The sequence below is a fragment of the Anthonomus grandis genome, chromosome 2 (genome assembly GCF_022605725.1).
Source record: "Anthonomus grandis grandis chromosome 2, icAntGran1.3, whole genome shotgun sequence".
Classification (NCBI taxonomy): domain Eukaryota; kingdom Metazoa; phylum Arthropoda; class Insecta; order Coleoptera; family Curculionidae; genus Anthonomus; species Anthonomus grandis.
The window spans coordinates 2153668-2179611 of record NC_065547.1 but is presented as its reverse complement, the minus strand read 5'-3'; the positions used below and the strand labels follow the sequence as shown (position 1 = coordinate 2179611).

The 25944-nt window shown below is 30.8% G+C and overlaps 1 protein-coding gene and 2 long non-coding RNA genes across 3 annotated transcripts; 2 read left to right on the top strand and 1 right to left on the bottom strand.

Moving 5' to 3' along the window:
- Positions 1–275: 275 nt before the first annotated feature.
- Positions 276–16165, top strand: LOC126748154 (uncharacterized). The gene is made up of 5 exons (XR_007664646.1): positions 276–3881; positions 3936–4056; positions 15434–15840; positions 15897–16020; positions 16070–16165. It is a non-coding gene; the product is annotated as an uncharacterized LOC126748154 (long non-coding RNA).
- LOC126748150 (uncharacterized) lies at positions 3137–25905 on the bottom strand. Its single transcript, XR_007664645.1, has 5 exons — positions 25697–25905; positions 23102–23187; positions 3508–3642; positions 3354–3459; positions 3137–3301 (listed from the first exon to the last, which is right to left on the bottom strand). It is a non-coding gene; the product is annotated as an uncharacterized LOC126748150 (long non-coding RNA).
- Positions 16611–23064, top strand: LOC126748139 (uncharacterized). The gene is made up of 4 exons (XM_050457170.1): positions 16611–16744; positions 16798–16891; positions 22727–22912; positions 22969–23064. Exons 1-4 carry the CDS (start codon positions 16697–16699, stop codon positions 22995–22997), a joined length of 357 nt encoding a protein of 118 aa, XP_050313127.1. The 5' UTR covers positions 16611–16696; the 3' UTR covers positions 22998–23064.
- Positions 25906–25944: the final 39 nt, after the last annotated feature.

Genomic DNA, 25944 nt, shown 5'->3' with positions numbered 1-25944 from the left:
CCTGGAACAAAAATTCCAATTTCTTGACTTTTAGTGAATGTTTAGTAAATTTAGTAATTTCCTAAAGTATTTTTGAAGACACAGTTGATGGTACCGAAAATTTGATGGTAATAACGAATTTTCCAATTAAAGATTTATCAGCAAATTGAATCAATTCAATTGTCATTGAAACAGGCCTCGGATAAAATTACATCTTTGTCCAAAAGAAGAATATTATTCTACATTTTTTTTGGAGTTTACACTGATCTAGGGCACCCAAATTTATGGAATGACTCTCTTTAGTTTTTATTAATGATTTATTAATAAATTAAGTCACTTTAATTGTCATAGTACCACTTTTCTAGTCATTCAAATGCCCGGAATAAAATTCGATCCTTGTCCAAAAGAAAAATATTATTCCAAGAGGTTTTTGATGCAGTAGCTGCAATTTTCGGATTGACTCTCTATTGTATTTAAGCAAATTGAGCCACGTCAAATAGGTCAGGGTTTTCAGACAGGATTTTTTTTATTTTTTCATGTTTTAGAGGTAATTAAAAAATAATCACCACGTCTATTTTGAGAGAACTATTTTGACGGTACTCAACTAAAAAAAAGGACGTGTTTTTTTACATGTGAATTGATAAAATAGGACAGAAAAATAATTTCCAGAGGTTCCAAATAGTAATTTGGAAACGAATTGTTGATGTAAAAATGTACGGTTAGGTTGGAAAATCGGTTTTGTAGTGCTGGCAAGTCTCCTGACTTTCTATATACTGAATAGTATCCAGTGTAGATCCAGATAGTATAAAGTGGATTTTGCGTATTCAGTTGATGGAAATGATGTTTATAGAAATGATCCTGAAGGATAGAGGATTTGTAGAAAGGGTGTCTCCTTTATTGAGAAATGAGAAATTACTTCCAGGCAATTGGAAATTAAATTTTAACTGCCTGAAAGTAAAAGGAACTGAGAAACTACTTCCAAGCAGTTGGAAAATCAGTAATATCGAAGAAATATAATGATAACATAGATTTCTCCGGAAAAAATTGCTAAAAAAGAGTACCAAGTCATTTCTCTTCAGAGTAGTCCATAAATCAATAATTTATAAATCTTGACTACTAGAACCCAAGATATTCACTTGCCAATAAGAGAGGAATTATTTGATTTCTTACAGGCACTCCTGAAACTGATATTTAAATTTCTTGACTTTTAATGCATTTAGTAGTAGTTTCTTAAAAGATTAAATTAGTCTTCAGAATAATCCATAAATTGATAATTTCTAAATTTTGATTAAAAGAACCTAAGAAATTATGTACGAAAAACGCCTGGACTAAGATAAACCAGTTAAAGTCGACCCATTAACTTGCAATGGGTGCAAGTGAGATAGAGATAGCGCCAATATACTATATATATACACCAGTGCCAACTCTCTCATTTTATAGCCCAGGCGCTTTGATGTAAAAAGTTTCATCGCATTATATTTTTAATGTTTATTTTTTCTTTTTTTGCTCGCATGTTTAAATTATACTTTTTCTTTTTTTTTTCGTTTTTTTTAATAGCAAGAAAACAAGTTTTATCAGATTGTTTATGAAAAACGCCTGGACTAAGATAACCTATCCAAAGTCTTGCAATGGGTGCGAGTGAAACAGAGATAGCGATGTATCAGTGTCATACATCACATTTTATAGTCTAGGCGTTTATTGTCGCATTAAAATTTTATGTTTTTTTTCTCCTTTTTTGTGCACATGTTTAAAATATGTTTTTTTCCTTTTTTGTAATTTTTTTAAAAATAATTAAAAAAACAAATTGATCAAATTATTCGTGAAAAAGCCTGGACTAAGATAACCCAGCCAAGGTTAAGCCATTAACTTGCAATGGGTGCGAGTGAAATATAGATAGCGATGCACCAGTACCAACACTGATATTTTATAGTCTGGGCGTTTAGTGTAAAATTTTTCATCGCATTATATTTTTAATGTTTTTTTTTCTTTTTTTGCTCACATGTTTAAATTATACTCTTTCTTTTTTTTTCGTTTTTTTTTTATTAGCAAGAAAACAAGAACACCTAGCTACAGTCTTGCAATGGATGCGAGTGAGACAGCGATAGCGATATACTAGTGCCATCCTTCTCATTTCATAGTCTAAGCGTTTATTGTCGCATTATAATTTTATGTTTTTTTTCTCTTTTTTGTGCACATGTTTAAAATATGTTTTTTTTTATTTGTAATTTATCTAAAATGTAATTTAAAAAAAAAAACAAATTAATCAAATTATTCAAAAAACACCTGGACTAAGATAACCCAGCCAAAATCGATCAATTAACTTGCATTGCGTGGAAGTGAGATAGAGTTAGCGATGCACCAGTGCCAACTCTCTTAATTAATAGCCCGGGCGTTTAAAGTCAATTTTTTCATCGTTTTTTATTCTTATTTTCTTTCTCTTTCTTTATGCATGGGTTAAATTATGTTTTTTGTTTTCCTTTTTAATTTATTTGAAACTTATTAAACAAATTTAATTTGATTGTTTATGAAAAGCCCTTGTACTAAACAAAAATATGTAATAAAATACTAAATAACTTAGCCAAAGCCGACCAATTAACTTGGGTGCGAGTGAGACAGCGATAGCGATGTACCAGTGCCATCTCTCTCGTTTTACAGTCAGGCGTTTATTGTTGCATTATATTCTTATTCTTTTTTTTCCTTTTTTTGTTCATATGCTTACATTAATTATGCTTTTGATTTTATAAAAAAAAAACAAATGAGATCAATTGTTGTATGAAAAACGCCTGGACTAAGTTAAACTAGTCAAAGTCGGCCCATTAACTCGCAGTTGGTGCAAATGAGATAAAAATACTGATGCACCAGTACCATCTTTCCTCTTTTATAGTGCAGGCGCTTATAATGTGCATTTTTTCTTGATTGAACCTATTAATTTTCCCTGGTACATCACTGGTAGTGTAAAATGGTAGAAGGAGCTTATTTTGACAAAATCACCACGTGACTGTTTATTTATTAATTAGCGATCGATCATGTGACCCTTTTCTACTATATGTGAGATGTTACGTTGTCAAATAATATTCTCGTTTTGTAAAAAAAATAGTAGCAGGAAAAGAGTACTTTTTGATTTTACTTGGTAGAATGTTAAATGAAATACAAAAAAAATAATAAACCATATTTTATTGCTTTTAATACACTTTAAATTATCGTTACTCTTCTGCCACCTCCTCTTCCGGTTTATCAGCAACTTCCTCTGCAGCCTCTACTTCCGATTCTTCTGCTTCCGCAACATCCTCTACTGTTGTTGTTTGTTTCGTAGTACTGTGCACTAAAGCCCAATCTAAATAAATTATATTCAAACATTTACACTAGTTACTTACCAGAAAATATGGGGAAAAGCAGAGAAAAACATCCCGGTACTCCTGGTGATCTATTATGGATTATTAATGGGTCGGCATTGTTTGCAACTGCAGGTTCTGTAAAAGACTTTAAAAAGAGTTAAATAATTTAATTTTTATTGCATTTGTTTTTTACCAAAATCAGGCTGACATAGTAGATGACCACAACAACTAGGCCTTCACTGCACTTCATTTTCATTGAAAAAAATGCATCGGTGATGCCTCTTTATTGTTTTTCGAACTCGGATATTGCATAGCAGACGAACATTTCCTACAAATTTTTAGCATGTATTGGTCAATTTTTAATATTTTATTTCCTTGTATGCAGTTTTTTTTAACATAATTTAAGTGCAGGAAAGAAACGTTTTTTGAAAACGATTATCCTGACACCTGCTATTTGTAGCATGTAATTTAAGGTGGGAACTATGAGATGAATTATGAAACGTTCTTTAGAAATCAGGTTTTGAGACAGTCATAAAAATGAAGCAAACAATGTTATTTGTTCTTACGGTAAGTTTCTCCTATGAGATTTTAAATAATGTCTTACTAAAGAAGATTTTATAGGTACTGGTTCTTTGTAATGGTGAGCCAAGAAGATGTGGAAGAAGGTTTCTGGTTTCCCCAATAAACTCGGATGTTACCAGGATTTCTGTAGCTGAGAGACACACTAACAGACAGGGTGAAGGTATGATAGGTTTTTAAAATTATGGTAAGCCCGTCGACTTGGTACTATTTTCAGGTCTTTTTGTCGAGTTTTGACGATCAAATCAGAAGTTTGATGTCATGATTTTTAGACACAGAGAGTTTTTAGAGTCTTTTCCATAATATATACCATTTAGTTTCATTCAGTTTGGTTAAAGGACTTTTAGAAAAAAAAGAGTAGAGTACATTTTTACTACTAGAACCTAAGATATTCACTTGTCAATAAGAGATGATAATTTTGTTTCTTACAGGCATTCCTGAAATAAAAATTAGAATTTCTAGAATTTTAGTAAATGGTGTACATTATTTCTTAACAAAAAACTAAAATAATCTTCAGAGTAGTTCATAAGTCAGTAGTTTCTAAGTTTTGACTACTAGATTCCAAAATATTTGCTTGTCAAAAAAAAACGAATAATTTTGTTTCTTAGAGGTACTCCTGGAATAAAATTTTTAATTTTTTAACTTTTTAATAATTGGGTGGCATTTGGGACACATATGATAACTCCAAAATTAATGTTGCTCAGTACAGACATTTTAAGTTGTGGGCTGATTTTTAAATCGCATATAATAAATAAATAAAACTAGTAATTATCATTAAATACTTTAATATATCAAGATTTAGATATAGTAAGCAAAATATGTGTACATAATTCTGTTTTTAATAAAATGGCACATATCATATTTGTATCAAACATATAAAATTTAAAATAATTCTATGGAAAAAACTTATCCACTAAAATCTTAACACTCTAATACAGTGTTGGCTAAAACCTCAATTTTTGAAACCTTAATGTCAAATTTTAGAAATTGACATTTATTAATTAAGAAAAACAGTTATTCATCAAAATTTTCATCACTGTCGCTCACATATTGTGGTTTTTGGTTGGAGTGTGCTTAAATGTTTTGTAAAATCCATGATAGATTAGGTCAATAAATGGCAGAAGGTCAAGAATATCTTGATATTTTAATATGTCTATATTTAAAGGCTCGTTATATGCTGAAGGTATTTCAATATTAGACATTGAACAAGATCTGCCTCTTCTTAGCATGGTAAAAAATCGAAAATGTTCATCGGAATTTAATTATCGGTATATTTGAAGCCTATATCATTATCCTTTTTGTAGTATAACCAGAATATGCCGTTCCACGCAAAGGATGATTTATCCTTGGCGATATTTCTTTTTATGAAGTGTGTGGTTAAAAGTTTGGAAAATCCAAAAAAATCTGTCTATCTCATAAATTTTACATAAAAATGAGGGCTAGGCATTTTTATTATAGACACCCAATCTTGTGGAACTGAGATTATGGTATTGCGTTTTTTCACAAACCGTTCTATAGTGGCATGATCGGTAATCACACTCTAAATGAGTATGCCCTGGAACTAGGAACTTGTGATAAATTTCTTTCAACGTATTCTTGTCATCAAGTGCTTTAAAAACATCATCGGTAATATGCTATTCCGATTTTGACCAGGGCACGTATCAGAATAGAGGAATAGAGTTTCCACATGGTCTGCTAAGTCTTTAATAAACTGAAACAAGCAAGATGCCATCTCATCGTCTCCTCGTTGTGCTACACCTTCGTGCCATATGTAACACGAAGTTTTTTTTGTAGTAATATTGCGGATCGTCAGATTAAATGTCCATAATCCTTTCTTTTGTAGAAAGACACACTAGCAGTCAAGTTGGGTGTAGCCAAACACTTTTGTAAGTCAAATGCCGCTACTACAATCCTGCCAAAACTTTGCTTACTTTTTTCTTTATCACCTATTTTTATTGCATAGTGAAAGGAAGCTTTGTCCTGATGTCGTTGACTCTCCGTTTTTAATTGGGTTTTTTCCTCCTCGTCGACAGAACATTTTAATTTGAGAGAAAATGCGTCAAAAGTTTTGTACGTATCATTACTTGGTTTCTTAAATTTTAAGTTTAAGGTTATGAAAACATTGCGAAAAACAAAAACTCGAATTTTTCTTTATAAAGCATATACATTATCTGGAAGTTTAAGTGTTGTGCTAAATATCGTTTTGTAGTATGATTTCTTGAGTAATGGCTCTCATAAGCCGGAAAAGTATTAAAAAAATCTCTAGCAAATGAGATGTCCGCTTCTGATCGTGTATTGCCTGAAGGTAGCGTGCCTCTTAAATCGGACTTCAGGATGCTAGAGGTAGGGGATATTTTCTTTTTTTTAACAGCATCATCTAAGAAACCTCTGGTTTCACCAAAAACGTTCAAAAAGCAAGTTTTGCAGATGTGATCATTAATGCCGTCTAACTCATAAAGTACTGTGATTTGTCTATCTTTTGCTGATTTATTACACCTTGTTCGTTCTTTCGGTTTTATTGTAATTAAACTAGCTAAATACCTTTTCTGTATATCTCTACTTGGTAGGTTTCTGTAGTCAGTAAAGATTTGCTTCATGTCAATATGGGCAGTTTTTAAATGGCATTTTGCTTGGCAGCCTGCAGAAACTGGTCTTAACGTTTTTGCTATTTTTGCTACTCTTACCTTTGGCAGTAACATACGCCTCGCCTTTCTTTCTACTTTCAGAACGACTTTGTCGCAATTTTCTTTGCATTGAACCCTGCCCTTTTTTTCTCTTTCTAGTTGCATTTGCAATTAGCGATAAAGGGATGTCATCGTCTGACTCATTTTGGGTTTCTTCAGAAACATCAGCTTCATTGTCAATCATCTGCTCTTTATTTGATGGTTCCTATAATTCACTAGATCCAGAACTAAAATCAGTTGGTGACGGTGGAAGATGTGGGTTATTTTCAAGGCTTAGGCAAGTATCAGTCTGTTCCGGATCAGTTGTTCAAAAACCGGTAGCCTTGACCACTCAGGGGAACAATAATACGCTGTCGTCTTGGCGACGACGAACGAGTATAAACGAGTCATTATGATAAATACAAATACACTGGAAAAAAAATTTGGTACATTTATGTTATATCCCACTTACATAGAAGAATTCACAAAACAACTAATTAAAACGGATTACGTGGGACATAACACAAAATGATCTAAATAATTTTTATGATATTTGGTTTAAACATGATAACTACCACTTATCACAATTGTATCAAATTGTTTTACCTTAGTTTTTTTTTAAACACATGATATGATATTTTAACATGATTATACCAAATAAATATTAAGTAAATAGGACTTATCGATATTTTACCAAAGTATAACCGACTTACTAGTAATGCTGTACTTATCATGGTTGGATCAAGTTGGAAAAATTATTTATATTAGTGAAGTTAACAAAAAAAAACATTTTTTGGAGTTAACATAAATCTCCCAAATGCCACAGAATTGATTTTAGTCATTTCTCCAAAAAATAATAAAATAATCTTCAAAGTAGTCTAAAATCAATAATTTATAAATTTTGACTACTAGAACTCAAGATATTCTTTTGCCAATAAGAGGCGAATAATTTGGTTTCTTACAAGCACTCCTGGAATAAAAATTTAAATTTCTTGATTTTTAGTCAATTGATTTTATTAATTTCTTGAAATAAGAATGAAATGATTTTCACAGTAGTCCATAAATTAATAATTTTTTAAATTTTAATTACTAGAACTCAAGATATTTATACTTTTTTTTTATGGTAAACACAAGAAAGTCCTATGTCACTAATATTTAATAATTTTGTTTTTTACAGGTACTTTTAGAATGAAAATTTCAATTTCTTGACTTTTAGTAGATAGATTTTAGTGATTTGTTCAAAAAAAAATTAAATGGTCTTTAGAATAGTCCATAAATTAATAATTTGTAAATTTTGACTACTAGAACTCATTATATTTATTTGCCAATAGAGACAAATTATTTTATTTCTTACAGGTACTCCTGGAATAATAATTACAATTTCTAGAATTTTAGTAAATGGTATACATTATTTCTTAAAAAAAAGACTATAATAATCTTCAGAGTAGTCCATAAATCAGTAGTTTTTAAGTTTTGACTACTAGATTCCGAAATATTTGCTTGTCAAAACAAAACGAATAAGTTTCTTAGAAGTACTCCTAGAATAAAATTTTTAATTTCTTAACTTTTAATTAATTGATTCTAGTCATTTCTCCAAAAAATAATAAAATATTCTTCAAAGTAGTCTAAATTTAAAAATCAACTATCAATAATTTATAAACTTTGACTATTATAACTTAAGATATTCTTTTGCCAATAAGTGGCGACTAATTTGGTTTCTTACAGGCACTCCTGGAATAAAAATTCGGGTTTTTTTGCTTTTAAATAATGGATTTTAATAATTTTTTCAAACAGAGACTAAAATAGTCTTCAGAGTATCCCATAAGTAAATAATTTTCAAATTTTGGCTACTGGAATCCAAGATATTCCTGTGGTTACAATAAAAGACAAAATCAATTGAATTTCTTGACTTTTCATGAATGGCTTTTGGTACGTTCTTTAAAAAAGACTAAAATTATCTTTATAGCAGTTCATAAATCAATAATTTCTAAATTTTGACTACTAGAACTCAATATATTTACTTGCCAATAAGAGATAAATTATTTTGTTTCTTATAGGTACTCCTGGAATAAAAATTCCAATATCTTGACTTTTAGTGAATCGAGCTTAATCATTTCTTCAAAAAAGACTAAAATGGTCTTCATAGTAGTTCCCAAATCAATAACTTCTAAATTTTGACTACTAGAACTCAATATATTTACTTGCCAATAAGAGATGAATTATTTTGTTTCTTATAGAAACTTCTGGAATAAAAATTCCAGGAGTCTGTCTATTCGTAATTGTCTATTACTGGCAAGTAAATATCTTGAGTTCTAGTAATTAAAATTTATGAATTATTGATTTATAGACTACTGTGAAGATCATTTTATTCTTTTTTGAAAAAATGATTAAAATCAAGAAACTGGAATTTTTATTCTAGGAGTGCCTATAAGAAACTAAATTATTCGCCTCTTATTGGCAAAAGATTATCTTGAGTTCTAATGCTCAAAACGTAATAATTATTGATTTAAAGACTACTCCGAACACTATTTTATTATTTTTTGGAGAAATAACTAAAATCCATTAATTAAAAGTTAAAAAATTAAAATTTTTATTCCAATTATACTTGGAAGAAACAAAATTATTTGTCTTTTTTTGACAGGCAAATATATCGTATTCTAGTAGTCAAAATTTAGAAATTACTGAATAAAAATTCGAATGTCTTGACTTTTAGTGAATCGAGCTTAGTCGTTTTTTCAAAAAACTGGAACCCAAGGTATTCACTTGTCAATAAGAGACAATTATTTTTTGCTCTTACAGGTACTCCTAAAATAAAAATTCAAGTTTCGTGACTTTTAGTCAATGGATCTTAGTCATTTTTTTAAACAGAGACTAAAGTAGTCTTCAGAGAAGCCCATAAATCAACAATTTCTAAATTTTTACTACTAGAATCTAAAATATTCATGTGATAAGATACATACAATAGAAAACTAATTATTTTGTTGTTTACAGGCACTCGTGGAATGATAATTCCAATATCTTGACTTTCAATAAATGGATTTTAATAATTTCTTCAAAAAAAACTAAAATAACCTTTAGAGTAGTCCATGTATTAATAGTTTCTAAATTTTAATGACTAGAATTTAATATATTTACTTGTCAATAAGAGACGAATTATTTTGTTTCTTACAGTCACTCCTGGCATAAAAATTCCAGTTTCTTGATATTTAGTGAATTGATTTTAGTAATTTCTTCAAAGGAGAATAAAATGACCATCACAGTAGTCCATTATTCAATAATTTTTAAATTTTAATTACTAGAACTCAAGATATTTACATGCCAGTAATAGACAAATAATTTTGTTTTTTACAGGTACTTCTGAAATGAAAATTTCAATTTCTTGACTTTTATTGAATGGATTTTAGTAATTTCTTCAAAAAATACTAAAATTATTTTCAGACTAGTCCATTAATCAATAATTTCTAAATTGTAATTACTAGAACCCAAGATATTCATTTATCAATAAGAGACAAATATTTGTCTTTACTACATGGACTCCTGGAATAAAAATTCGGGTCTTTTAATTAATGGAGTTTAGTAATTTTTTCAAACAGAGACTAAAATAGTCTTCAGAGTATTCCATAAGTTAATAATTTTCAAATTTTGGCTTCTGGAACCCAAGATATTCCTGTTACAATAAAAGACAAAATCAATTGAATTTCTTGACTTTTCATGAATGGCTTTTGGTACGTTTTTTAAAAAGGACTAAAATTATCTTTAGAGCAGTTCATAAATCATTAATTTACAAACTTAGACTACTAGAACTCAATATATTTACTTGTCAATAAGAGACGAATTATTTTGTTTCTTACAGGCACTCCTGGAATAAAAATTCCAATTTCTTCAGTTTTAGTAAATCGAGTTTGGTAATTTCTTCAAAAAATATTAAAGTGGTCTTCACAGTAATTCATAAAACAAAAATTTCAAAACTTTGACTACTAGAACCCAAGATTCAAGATTTTGGCTCTCTTTGGATATTGTAGGGATTTACACAATTTTTTTCTTAAAAACCCCTTAAAAATTCCTTGAAATAAAAAATTCAAAAAAAAAAATAATACACTAAAACTAACTTCAAAAGGCCAAAAATATGGCTCACATTCCTGAAAAAAAATTGTTATTTCTGGACAACATAAAAATTATTGTATGTTCCTGGATGACGTCATAAATATTGTCAAATGCCTTGCAGACATGAAAAATTACGTAAAATTAATAGAAAATAATCTGACAAAATTGGAAAAACATAAAAATTGAAATTATTTCAGGAAAAACAAACTATTTTCAGCATGTTGTCTTTCTGGCATCACCACTACCTCTGGAAAATAGTCCACTATTTCTGGAAAATAGTCTGGAGCAAAAGTGCATTACTTCACAATGATATGAGATGATTATTAATTCATTCAAATCTCTGAAAGATATGAGGAAACATTTTTAATTTGATTTTGTGAAAAAAATTGGTACCAAAACTGTAATATTTTTTCTGATTGATCAACAGACCCAAATTCCCGAAAAATTGAAAGGCTGAGTCACTTTTAGACTCATGCAAATACCTGGAGTGAAATTCCATCTTTGGCCGAAGAAAGATATTGTTCAAGGAGTTTTTTGATGTACTCTGAATAAGAGACAATTATTTTTCGATGTTACAGGTACTCCTGGAATAAAAATTCAAGTTTCTTGACTTTTAACCAATGGATTTTTGTAATTTTTTCAAACAAAGACTGAAGTAGTTTTCAGAGAAGCCCATAAGTCAAAAATTTATAAATTTTGAATACTAGAATCCAAGATATTCATGTGATAAAATACATACAATAAGAGACAAATTATTTTGTGGCTTACAGGCACTCCTGGAATGATAATTCCAATATCTTGACTTTCGATAAATGGATTTTAGTAATTTCTTCGAAAAAGACTAAAATAGCCTTTAGAGTAGTCCATGTATTAATAGTTTTTAAATTTTAATGACTAGAACTTAATATATTTACTTGTCAATAAGAGACGAATTATTTTGTTTCTTACAGGCACTCCTGGAATAAAAATTCCAATTTCGAAAATAAATCGAGTTTAGGCATTTCTTCAAAAAAAAAAATTGAAGTGGTTTTCACAGTAATTCATAAAACAAAAATTTCAAAACTTTGAATACTAGAACCCAAGATCCAAGATTTTGGCTCTCATTGTAGGAATTTTCACAATTTTTTTCCTAAAAACCCATTAGAGTCCTTGAAATTAAAAATTCTAAAAAAAAATAAACTAACTAAATAATACATTAAAACTAACATCTAAAGGCCGAAAATATGGCTCACATTTGTGAAAAAAAAATGTAATGTCTGGAAAACATTCAAATTATTATATGTTCCTGGATAACTTCATAAATAATGTCAAATGCCTTGCAGACATTAAAAATTACGTAAAATTAATAGAAAATAAGCTGACAAAATTGGAAAAACATAAAAATTGAAATTATTTCAGGAAAAACAAACTATTTTCAGCATGTTGTCTTTCTGGCATCACCACTACCTCTATAAACCAATCTGAAAACCTGGAAAAAATGCGTGCAATTTCCGGAAAATAGTCTGGAGCAAAATAGCATTACTTCGCAATGATATGAGATGATTATTAATTCATTCAAATCTCTGAAAGATATGCAGAAACATTTTTAATTTGATTTTGTGAAAACAATTGGAACCAAAAATATGATCTTTTTTCTGATTTATCAACACACCCAAATTCCCGAAAAGTTGACAGATGGAGGTACTTTAAGGTCATGCAAATACCTGGAATAAAATTCCATCTTTGCCCAAAGAATGATATTGTTCAAGAAGTTTTTTGATGTACTCTGAAGTAAACCAAAGTACCCAAATTCCTGAAACGACTCTCTTTACTACTACCAATGACTTATCAGCAAATTGAGTCACTTCAATTGCCATACTGAGCCACTTTAGAGTCATCCAATTGCCTGGAATAAAATTCCTTCTTTTTCCAAAGGAAAAATATTATTCCAGTAGCTTTTTGATCTAATAACTGAAATTCTCGGATTGATTCTCCAGAAGCCACTTCAACTAAGTCATGGTTTTTGGGTGTTTAGAGTCATTTTGTGTAATTTGAAGTAATTTTTCATATTTTCCAGGGAATTAAAAAAAAATCGCCATGTCGACGGGTTTTTGTTAGTTTTTAAAAAAGCATAAAGGAATAAGATGAAAAATTGCTCAAAGGCCTGGATACCATGAAAATATATTTTATTTCCATGCTGTCCACATATCTGGAATAAGCCGAGAATAAAAATCTTTTACGGTAGTAGCAAAAGTGTTAATGGTGGTTTTTTGATTAATAGTTCTATTCTAAGATATTAGTAAGCACCAATATAATTCTAAACTCTATAATATTAGAGGTATCTACGAACCAAAATCTCTCTTATCTTCTCTAGTAGTTCCTCTATAGTTATGAGCATCATAAGCAAAGTTGAAGAATCAGTGACCGTCAAGAATTAATTAAAATTATATTCACGGGATTCCCAATTTAAAAGACATGGCTGTCTTAATTTTGCTTTACGTCAGTAATCCCTTGTTGGGTCAACATCGGGATTTTTACTTGATAACTTTTGAACTATTAATGCTAGAGTGATAAAATAAACCTCTTTTGATTAATACTGATCCATTCTAAGATACTGCTAGGCACCATTGAATTAGTGTGAAAAAATTAGCTGAAAAAGAGTATCAACTCTACAACGAAACAAACTTAAGTATGTATAAAAAATCCAATATCTCAAAAACTACTAAACCAAACTGAATGAAACTAATTGGTAAATATTGGGAAAACAGTGTTCTACAAACCTTCTTTGAGGTACAAGTAGCCGCCAAGGATGGTTTGTAGGATACAGTACTGTTTTTAAGGCCCTGACTAGTAGAGGCAGATAATTGGCAATAGAGGTTACGTGTCTCGCAACATTCAATATTTCAAAACATAATCAATCAAACTTAATAAAATTTACTGAAAAATACTCCTCTAAAAGTCTACTTTAGGTATAAGTAGCCGAAAGAAAAAACATTGAAAACATTGAAATTCATTTTATTAGCAAGTGACTATCCTGAGTTCTGGTAGTCAAAATTCTGCACTTATTGATTTGTGGACTACCACGAATATTCTTGTTGTCCTTTTTTGCAGAAATTCCTAAAATCCATACACTCAAAATTAGAATTTTTGGAATTGGAAAAATCGAGTTATTTGTCTCTTATTGACAAGTGAATATCTTGGGTTTTTGTAGTCAAAATTTAAAAATTCTTGATTTATGAACCAGTCTGAAGACTATTATAGTCTTTGTTGAAGAAACGACTAACACTCACTTACTACAAGTGAAGGAATTGGAATTTTTATTTCAAGAGTGCCTGTAAGAAACAAAATTATTCATCTCTTATTGATAAGTAAATATCGTAAGTACTAGTATCCAAAATTTAGAAATTATACATTTATGAACTACTTTAAAGAACATTTTAGTCTTTTTTGAAGAAACGATTAACATCCATTCACTAAAAGTCAAAAAATTGCAATTTTTATTCTAAGAGTACCTGTAAGAAACAAAGTTATTCGTCTCTTATTGACAAATAAATATCTTAAGTTCTATCATAGAATAACCAGACAAAGTTCTCTCGTTAGCCTAAGAGTTCTCTCATTAGCCTAATTTGAGTAGTACTCAAATTTCTTAAATTATTGATTTGTGAATCACTCTAAAGACTATTTTAGTCTTTTTTGAGCAAATGAACACAATTTACTAAAACTTAAAGAATTGTAATTTTTATTCCAGGGGTGCCTGTAAGAAACAACATTATTTATCTCTTATTCACAAGTAAATATCTCGAATTCTGGTAGTCAAAATTTAAAAATTGTTGATTTATAGACTAAGCTCTAAAGAACATTTTGGTCTTTTTTGCAGACACGACTAGAATCCATTCACTGAAAGTCTAGAAATTGCAATTTTTATTTCAGGAGTGCCTGTAAGAAACAAAATTATTCATCTCTTATTGGCAAGTAAATATATTGAGTTCTAGTAGTCAAAATTTAGAAATCATTGATTTATGGACTACTTTAAAGAACATTTTAATTTTTTTTGCAGTAAATTGATTTTAGTAATCTCTCTTCTTCAATTTACTAAAAGTCAAGAAATTAAAATTTTTATTCCAGGAGTACCTGTAAAAACCGAGTTATTCCTCTCTCATTGACAAGTGAATATCTTGGGTTTTTGTAGTCAAAATTTAAAAATTATTGATTTATGAATTAGTCTGAAGGCTATTATAGTCTTTGTTGAAGAAACGACTAACATTCACTTACTACAAGTGGAGGGATTGAAATTTTTATTCCAGTAGTGCCTGGAAGAAACAAAATTATTCATCTCTTATTGACGAGTAAATATCTTGAGTTCTAGTATCCAAAATTTAGAAATTATCGATTTATGGATAAGTCTGAAGACTTTTTAGTATTTTTTCAAAAAACTCTTAAATTCTATTTACTAAAATTTACAAAAAAAAATTATTCTAGGAATTCCTTTAAGAAATAAATTAATTAACCTCTTAATGGCAAGACATTATTTTAGGTTAGAGTAATGAAAATTTAACAATTATTGATTTATTGACTACTCTGAAAAATATGTCAGTCTTTTTTGAACATGGTACTCTTTTTCCACTAATTGAATGGTGAAATCAGATTTGAGATATCCTCTTGTCTCAAAAATACAAAATCAAAATAATAAACCCATCGACATGATACTCATTTCCAACTAAAATTTCCCTGTCAATTCAGTAATTAAATCATTTTTTTCAAATGTTCATTAGTTTTTCCATACGACATTTTTAGAGCAAAAGTCTTTAACTGACATTTTGGAAAATCACGAAATGCCAACTTTCAATAAACCTATGCAGCAAAGAAGCCAAATTTTACCACAAGCCCCAGGAAACAGAAAACAGGAAATTGAAGGCCTTGACTAAAATACCTGATATTGTTGCTGCAATGAACACAATAACAATATATTGTTTTACTCACTACTAAAATAAAATATTATGCAATTAAATATAATGGCTTTTCATTACTATATCATGCCAGGTCCAATTATTAAAACACCCATATCCATGTACATACATGGGAAATGTTCAAATGTAATTTTTTAGAAGTTGGAAAGCTTTATTGTATTAGTAATTTGATTATTTTAACCAGTCATGTTGCCTAAGTACAATATTACAATTATAATTTTTATTGCCAGTGCGGTAAGTAAACACCAATATTCTGCTTAATAAAATTTAAAAAGAAAAACGAATTTTAGGTTATTACTCAAGCAAATTTTTTAAAAATGTTAATCCCGCCAAAAACACTGGAGTCAAATAATGACCCTGCAAATTGTTATGGGGGCGGATATGGCAGGAGAAGCCCCATATATGTGATTTATGGTAATATAAATTTAAAATAGTTAAAAATCGATAAAAGAAATTATTTTAGTTCCAGCACCAACCACAGTGTCAAGTACTACAGTCCAAGCTGGTAAATGATATTTGTTTTGCGTTAAAAATGATTTAAATAAATTCCTATTGTGCGTTTAATGTTTTCTTTCGTCACAACCTTTAGTTATAATCTGTTTTGCAATAAATGTTTGAATTCTACGTTATATGCTAAGAAATTTCGCTTAAATAGTTTTCGAGATAGAGACAGTTGAACATCACCTCAATGAGCATATATCCCTTGAAAACTGTTTGATCAAAGTATTACATATAACAGAATAAATTTTATAGAATTTAATATAGAATCCAACAATAAAATATTATACTGGGTATTTTTAATTTAAAATTATCAAATACTTATATACTTCCGTCGTAGAAAAATTGAAGCAATCATTTCTCATTACACTTTAAAAATTATGAGCTCATAAGCACATTAACACTATAGATTTAATACTCAGGAAATAATTATATGGTACAATAAGTTCAGGAAACCCTTTGTGTGAAATCATTTTATAATTATTTAATAATAAATTTGAATTTCATATAAATGCCACATAGTTCACGCTGAATGTTAGTAGAAGTTTGAAATTCTTGCATTTCAAAGTCTACCATTCGAACTATTTTAAAGATGAGGTGTTTTATCGTTTTTAGCGTCCTGATATTCGCTATAGTTTGGGTAAGAGAATATATTGATTTTTTTAAATTTTTATTTATTATATTTTACTGTAGGCTTCAACCTATGGGGCACCCCAAAGTTCAGGAGGTTCAGGCCAGGGCCAACTCGGGGGCCAGGGAAGTTTTGGATTTGGTCTAAGCGGGAGTGGTAAGCTTGTTATTTTTTTTTTTTTAATAAAATTATTTTTTTAGTTTTAAGTCCTACTTAAAATTAAAAAAAAATTAAAAACCATGAATCGAAACATTCTCCTATTCATAGTCAAGGGTGCCAATTTTTAAAATTTTCTTCTGGGTTTTGTTACATAATAAAAATTATTTTTATGTCATGGTATGCAGTTTTTAGTGCCTTTTTTTATGTGATATTGTGTTACAAAATTACAGCCTCCTAAGACCAAAATGTCAGCAAAATCCTTAAATCCATTGTTCTTATAAAGTTTATTACACAATATTTTTGATACAAAAACCATAGGGTTCTAATGGGTCATTATTTGATACAAGTTTTTTTTTCTTAAATGAATTTAGCATTAGGAGAAATATAGAAATTAAAAAGCCAACAAAAATGAAGCAAAATTTAAGCACTTTAGAGTTGAAAGCTTGAAAGACAGTTAAAACCGATAACACTATTAAATTGGTTTTTTTCAGCTAAAAAAATTGTTCCACTGTCTATGAAAGTTGTTCTCTCCCACTGTCAGGTAGAACGAACCTGGCAAAAACTGGCTTAAAAATTGTTTTAACAAAAATTAGATTTTTGATATTTTTTATATAAATTATATAGTGACGCCACGAAACTTATTTAAAAAAAAAAACTTTATTCAAATAGAAAACGACTAATCTAGGACAGAGTTAATTCAAAACGGATTTTTAAAACAATTAATATAAAAGGGTTAAATGACGAAGATCCTTCGTCATTGTCTTTAGACCAGTTTCTGTACACGTTTCTTTTCTTTATGAGGTAAAGCGATACTACCACTAGTAGGCATATACAGGGTGCCTCCGATTAAGTCGGCACTATTGGTATCTTTGTTAATATTTAAGATACAGGGTCGCTTAAATTAGCAAACTAGTAGGATTTTTTCTGTTGATTAAAATGGTGAAAACAGAAGAAAAATTGAACATCGCGTTTTCGAGAAAATGTGAAAAATGTACTTTTGTTAAATGGAATCCCCTGTATATTTTTACATAAATCAAAAGATAATAATTTTCTTAATAAAAACGTTTATTTACACTAATAGCCTAAACCTAAAAATAACAAAGTTATAACGATATTAATAATTTTGTCAAATTTAGGCAAGTTGGCTTTGAAATAAATAACATCAAGTAAAACTACTAATTTACAATAAATGAGCAAAAACATCGCCATCTTGTTCAATACATTTCTGAGCACACTTAAGCACACGTCTTGTAGCTTTTGCAATTTTAATACGTGTTTGAAGTTCATCAACGGTTCTGTATTTTTTTTTATACACTTCATTTTTTATGTAACCCCAAAAATAAAAATCTAGAGGGGTTAGGTCTGGTGACCTAGGGGGCCAACGAATCGGGCCACGTGTTCTAACATTAAATAGAATTCTTAACATTAAATGTTAGTACGAATTTAAGACCTATTGTGTAAAAACTACTTATTTCCAATATAATAATGAATTTTATCAAAAAGAAAATATGATAGTAATATATTTATGGAAAATTTTGATTTTGAAATTATTAATATATTTAATGAAAAACCTAAAATATCGTGGCGATAAGTTGATGATATTTTTTCAACATAATCAATTTTAAATCATATTAATTCCAAAGAGTCTACTATAAAATTTACTCACGAAAAAAAGGCTGATGGCTAACATTTTGAATCTAGAATTTAGCGTAAGCCAGGTCATACTAATAGATATCTTATAAAATCAACCTTTTTTTGCCATAAATCTTTTTTTAATCAAGCAAATTAACTGCCTAGACAAAAAATTAGAAAAATTGCAACGTTGTAGTTTTTTATGTATTTGAAGTTTTGTACCCACTATCTTTTGTTTGTAGCGGGAGTACTTACGTACTTGCCGTATGTCCACCCTCTAACCTTTGAAGTCGCAGGGTATCCGTCAACCCCCCTCACTATTTCTTTGTACAGTTATAGGAGAAAAAGTTGACAAAATGTAAGTAATTAAAGGAGCTTAGAGTCCCCTCTAGCCTCTCGGGTAAGCCTTTAAACAGTGGAGAAACCAGGTAGAGATTGATCTTAATCTTTATTATTACAAATACTAATAAGTAAGTAACAGGTTTGGTTGGTTACTTATTAGTATTGCTGAAATTCGGCACTATTTATGACGCAAAATAGTATGATTTAAGGGACGGGGTTATGATGTTCTGTACAAGCGGTTACGGATGACATTCGTTAAGCAAAGCCGGAAACTCAACACCAACCAAGCGAAGCAATCTCAATCAATCGGTCAACATTTACCTCTGCTCTGTTGCTAAACGGATAGTAATTATATTATCACGGACTCGGTTATTACTTGTCTCTCACCACTTTAAGAAGCCAAGTAATAATTAATAAACGCGGCTACTGCCTGCCCTACAAAACACGAAGAAAGATAGTGTCCAGGTAGTAATTTAACAAAAACGCGCTGCTGCCTGCCCTACAAAAGATAAGCCCTAAGAAAGATAGTGTCCAGGCACCAGTTACTAATATTCGCGACTGTGGCTTGCCCTACAAAACACAAAGAAAGATAGTGTCCAAACCACAGTTTTAAAAGTTCATAAAGCGGAACGGAATTAATATGAATATTCTAATAATTAATCACAGATAAAAACTCACAGGGAAAAAATTAAAATACCACCGTCTTCCAAGCTTGTAAAAATGACATTATTGTTGATCAGTTGCTCCGACAACGCTACTCACCGCGTTATATGTCTTACAAGCTTTAAGTCTACGGTTTTTGGGGTATCAGGCTTCACAGAACCATGATGTGATAAGAGCTCCGCTCGAATCTAAGTATGTGTTAATATTTAAATAAACTCCAAATACCAAATTTCATTCAAATCGGGCAAATACCAAAAAAGTTTCAAAAAAAAAAATTACCACTTAAAATAATAATACCTCAGATTTAACTAGCTACGCTACGAGCGTAGCTAGTTAAATCTGTGATAATACTCATTAAATCCCGATTAGATTTTTTTTTTATCATTAGGACCCACTGTGTTGTAATTTTTGTCTAGCAAAATGACTTGTATAGACCACTATGTCGCATGAATATTATAATAATACACGGCAAATACTAAAACGTCAAACGTTGCCGAATTATCACGGTTAAAAGAACCCGATTTGGTAAAACGTATGCACATATTCGGATTCTCCAGAGTTTCTTAAATAATTCAATACCAATTTCAGGAAGTTCTGAGCTACTTTAAGCATTTTATCAATGAAATTAGGAAGCAAGTCCGAGCCGATTCGTCCACGTTGACGCCATGTTGTCAAAATCGCGCGTAGACGTCAAAATCAACCCTTTTTGAGACGATGATTTCGGGCATAAAAAAAGGTTTTTGCCTTATGATTTGTACATGGAAAAATAGTATAAAGCCTTAGGAACAGATTAACATCAATTCTGGACCGATTCCGATTGATTTTAGTAGTTAAATTTCGATTATAAAAAGGGTCTTTTTTCGGCGAAAATCGCCGTTTTCGTTGCCATGGAGACGCCGGCCATAACACCGGTCATAGGTGACTCGAACGTCGCTCTTGTGTGGGTAGATTTTTAGCGATTTTTCATACTTAGGACTTTTTTGAAAAAAAAAATACTTTTAGGGTACTTGTAAAAATAGCGAAAAAATGAAATTTTAGTATGTCATAGTAAAATGAATGGCGCATCTGCTCGATCGGTTCTGGTTTTTCTATCACATACCGGGTACGCACAATTAATTTCCAAAGTCAAAAAATGTTAAAAAATTCATAACTCAAAAATGGTTTTACTTAGAAGTACGGTTGAAATTGCAAAGGATTCTGCTTATTACACGCTACAAACCGCCCATAAGCCATTTGGTTCTAGCGGGTGCCGCTAAAAAGTTATTAAGGCTGGAAAAAAAAAAGTGTGAAAAAGGGTATTTTCAATTGAGCACTGTTCACCCTGTGTAAATGATACGGTTAAACTTTATACGCCATTTTATTTGAAATGAATGCAGCTTTAATTAATATAAATTAAATTTTTTAAAATTTTGCACCGTAAAAGTTTTACACAGAAAAAACTAAAAAAAATCAATTTTTTGAGGTTTTTTTGATTTTTTTCCCAAAAAAAAACATTTTTTCAAAAAAAGTCCTTAATAAAAATTGTAGTTCTCGATGAGGCGCACCTATCTTCTGCGAGTCATTATTTCCGGAAAAACACCGTTTAACCGTCAGAGGGGCTGGAATATCATACATGTCTGAAACTTTGAGCGTTAAAAAAAAATACTTCCCCTGTACTGAGAATAACCAAAAACCATACAGATAAGGTCCTCATTAATTTTAATCGATCTGTTAAATTTCATAATATTCAAGAAACCGTTGCGACCTGTATCGAATTCCCTTGACCAAAATCGAAGGAAACATTTTTTTTTGACTTTGAAGGCGTCCTAGTCCTACACAAAAAAAACAAATGAAAATTTGAAAATAATCAAATTAAAGCCTTATATTTCTAGATTCTAAAAAGGTAAACATCGTTTCTCTAACCCAAATACAACCAAAGTTATAAACACTTTTGTCCGACCGGTCCGAATTTTGTGCGAAAACTCCACTGCGGGAGAGCCCCATAATAAGAGCTACGCTCTTATAATAAAACGGAACGGGACGGAACGATATCAATAGCAACGGATTCGATAAAGATCTTAATCTAAAACCGCGGGAAACTGAATCATGATTTATATTATATTTTGCCACACCGGGCGTGCCCCTTCATTTAACAGAGCTTCCCAAGGTAGGTAAAAGTTGAAACTTGCAAAATAGAACGTGCATGTAAACAATGCAACAGCATGAAAGGAAAATTTCATGAAAATAACCGGAAAACTGGAAGCATAGTGATGAAAACCCTCTCAGTTTTAGGCATTTGTGGTTCTTTATTATCCTAAGAATAACCAGGGCTAAAAACAATAAGGCCCGAGACTACAACATAGTCAATGGAGAACTAGGCATAACCTATAAGAAATCAAACCTTTCCAGGATACTATCAGGCTAGAAACCTCTATTTCAGTTGATTTCTTTATACTCTATATTTACAATTATAAACCCCTCATGACTCACAGGTAAAGCTTAAAATGTATCTTTTTGTTATGTAAATTATAAATTTAGAGGTTAAAATGTTAACGGAGCAAAATTATCTAAATTGTTTTATAAAAGACTACCTGGGCTTACCCTTATTACTATAAAATAAAGACAAAATCTTGTAACTTCGTTACATGTTTGACTGGTCAGTTGCTAACTAGACTATTACCATTAATGTGAAACTAATTAGCACGTAATAACCAATACTGTTACTGAAATTAATTTATGCCTTCTATTTTATCCTGTTAACCGGATCAAAAATAAAAATCCCAATCCAAACGATAGTTAACTAAACGTTTAGTCTTGGTTTACACCAGAGGTACATTTCTGGCTGAACTTCAACGTCAAATATCGGATAAAATGTCAGCGTGATATACGTTGAGAAATTTAATATTATGTTTGTAATTCACGTTTAACAAGAGTTTGACGTTAAATTTGCAGAAACAAAATTTAAATAAAAAAAAAAGTGTGGTTCCTGTTGGGGATCGAACCTGGGCTATGCGCTCCTCAAACGCCTTCCAGTAGCGAGGACCCTCCAAATGTTACTCGCAGCCTTCCAGAGCGGACGACCCGTGTTCAAACCCTCAAAAAACCACCACTTTTTTTCCTTTTTTTATTTTAAAGTTATACGCATTTTATTTCAAAATAATCCCGAAAATAATGAAACTAAATTATTTTTAATCAAGAAAATGACTATTGTTCCAGCTTCTGGATCGGCCAGCGCCTCAGGCTTCGGAAGATCGTCAAAATCAAACTCCGACTCTAGCAGCGGCAGTAGCTTAGTCAAAAGAGACTTAGCGAACCACGCCCCTATTGCCCACCACCTCCACACTGCCTCCTGCTTCGGAGGTCGAGGAGGCGGTGGCGGCGGCGGACCTCCTCCACCACCACGTAAGTCAATTGTTTTGTTTTTGATATTTATTTGTTTTTTTTTTTGTTATTTTTAGCAACCAATAGCACCTCTTCATCCGGCTAAAGGGATTCTTGGATCAACTAGGAAATTATGTTTCTTATGTATTAATAAAATATAATTGAAATTTGAATGCTGAAAATGTGTATTTATTTATTTATCATATTTACTAGTAAGTTGAATAACGGGTTTCTACGTTGGTCACCACCTTTTCGCCATTCGGTAGATATTGTACCGACGTTTGCCTCTCGACGTCCTAAAAATAATTAATTTAATAACATCTGACTTATTATTTGGTGAACAGGGTTGTGAAGTACCTATATCAATGAAATTGAGAACAAAGATGTAAAAGTGGTAACTTATTTGATACAGTGCACTTCAAAGTTTAACAAAATGACCGCAATTTGGTAATGCTCTAAACCAGGCAAACTCTTAGAACATTGAAAGGCCTTTCAATGTTCTAAGGGCAAACTAGTGCATTCAGCATAATTCTAAAAATCTCTAGAGTAGGATAGGGAAATTAAATCTGAAATTATTAAAAGCCCAACTCGTTGGAAACTACAAAGGTTTGCTTTAACAGACAATCCGTCACTCCAACAGATTTTAAAAGTATATGAAATTACAGAAAAACAAGTCTCGGCAATGGAACATAGGTACCTAATGAATACGATGTAAACAGAATAACATCAACAATCGCAATTTAACAAAAACAATTCAATGAACAAGAATAACAAATATCATAGCAATCAATTCAAGCAAGAGTAAATTTGCAGAAATTGTGGTAATGACTGATATAGCAGAGGAAGAAATATATATCCGGTACTCAGTCTGCTTGTTCAGAGATAATTTTGAATAATTACTATGTTATTAAGCCTGCAAGGATCTAAATATTGTTTCATTCACTAACCTCGTTCAAAATCCTATTGATAGTAGTTTTGCTGAACAACATTATCCAAAATTATTAGGAGTCATAGGAAAATGATGTCATGACCAATATTACAATTAAACTACATAGCCAGTAGCAAAGAACCTTCACCAATCATTATTGTCCCAAAACATAATAATCCAAAGTAATTAAAAGTATGTGTTGACAGGAGAAATCCAAATAAGGCCATCATACCAGAGCCTTATGTAACTTCAACAATAATAGATGAATTTAAAATGCAACTGAATGGATCTACGATATTCAGCAAGATTGAGTTGAAAGAAGGACACCACTAACTGGTATTATCAGAGGAGTGAAGGTACATAACAACTTTTTCAATACACATTGATATATTTAGGTATAAAAGACTTAGTGACATATTAACTTTCGCCAAAAATAAAAAAGAGCAGGACAGCACACCACAAAATAACAACAAAAACTCAACATATACAACTCAACTATAAATAAACATAAATGTCTTTATAGTGCACCATAAATGAATTTTTTCCAATTCATCTTTTCCAGCAGGTATATATACCCAGATCCAGATAAAGTAAGGAATATTGTCACTTTTATTATAATTTTTAGGAATGATTGGATATGTAGGAAAATTCATTTCTAAACTCTCAGAAGAGACAGAAGTATTACGTCAGTTTACTGTTAAAGATGCCATTTTACTTTGGATGAAAGAACATGAAGATATTTTTAATTCAAGCATGAACTAAGCAACTCAAAAAATTTGACCTATTTTGATTTTGTGGAAATAGGACCTACTGGAACACCACTAGTGCAAAAGGTCACAAGATCACAAATTTGTATTTGTGATCTACTACAACTAAAGTTCAAAGAAGTTGCAACCATTTCAAAAAGGAAACACTAGCCTGTACTTGGTCTATATACAGCATTTTCCCAACTGTATTTATGGTTCAAAATTTATTGTGTCCTGTGACAATTGTCTATTAGATAAAACCGAAAAACAGTTCCAATTGCAAGGGTAGAAAGCTTTCTATTTAGCATCCAGAATCTATCAATCATATAACTTCAATTCTTGTTCGTCAAAAAAGTACTTTTAATCCATCTGACTACTTAACAGAGCTAGCAAAAAATCCACAGCAAGATAACATTTAACATAATGTGAATTTGTCTCTGAAAACTCCCTACTAAGAGCCATAACACTTCACGAATCTCAAGAAGGCACCAGAAAAGACCAAACACTCCAAATACTAATTGACGAAATTTTCAATAAAAGTTTATATGCCAAACTGAAAGAAGAATTTATTTACTGTAATGGAGTTATGTTAATAGGGACCATAGGAATTATTTTACCAACATCATTACCAGAAGGAGCTAAGGGTGGGGCTCGTAAAGAACCTTTGGGTACAACCAAAGAGAAACAACTACTAACAGAGAAAGTATATGGTTCCCAAATCTAGTTATTTTGACTGAAACATATATAAAATTTTGTGTACCATACCAAAGTATCAAGGACACTCACAGAGATAGGAAAATGTCTAAGTTTACTTCCAGACTATGCATTTGTTATTCTTTTTAATTGATCTGTTTTTTTGATCTGTATTTAGTCCAAGTTACATCAATTATTTGTCACATGGGATTTCTAGAATCCATTAAATCAAACATTTGGTCTTTACTATACCTGAACAAGTGTACAAAATTTGACAGGGCATCTAGACTACGTAAACATGTTGGAAAATGCAGTAGAACCACTGATGCTTGAGATTATTGAAGACAATCCTCATGAATTTGAGTAATAAACAGTTTTTCAACAAGGGCACCTCTTCATTTTAGCAGAAATGTTAGAGAATATTTGACTAATATTTACCCTAATCGGTGGATTGGTCGTCGAGGGCCTACCGAGTGGCCAGCCAGGTCGCCCGATTTTACACCTCTGGACTTTTTTTTTATGGGGCTACTTGAAACAAATGGCATACGTCATTCAGCCAGCAACTATCTTTGATCTACGTCAAAGAATAATTGATGCATGTCGCAATATTGATGTTGCCGCTTTGCAAATGTTCGTAAAGAGTTCTCCAATATATTTTGTAGTGAAATATTTACATTTCCATTTTG

Bases quoted from the DNA above. Each gene is read 5' to 3' on its own strand.
- LOC126748139 (XM_050457170.1), top strand. From the start codon at position 16,697: ATGAGGTGTTTTATCGTTTTTAGCGTCCTGATATTCGCTATAGTTTGG. The intron at 16,745-16,797 runs GTAAGAGAATAT...ATTTTACTGTAG, and splicing joins TGATATTCGCTATAGTTTGG to GCTTCAACCTATGGGGCACC. The intron at 16,892-22,726 runs GTAAGCTTGTTA...CTATTGTTCCAG, and splicing joins ATTTGGTCTAAGCGGGAGTG to CTTCTGGATCGGCCAGCGCC.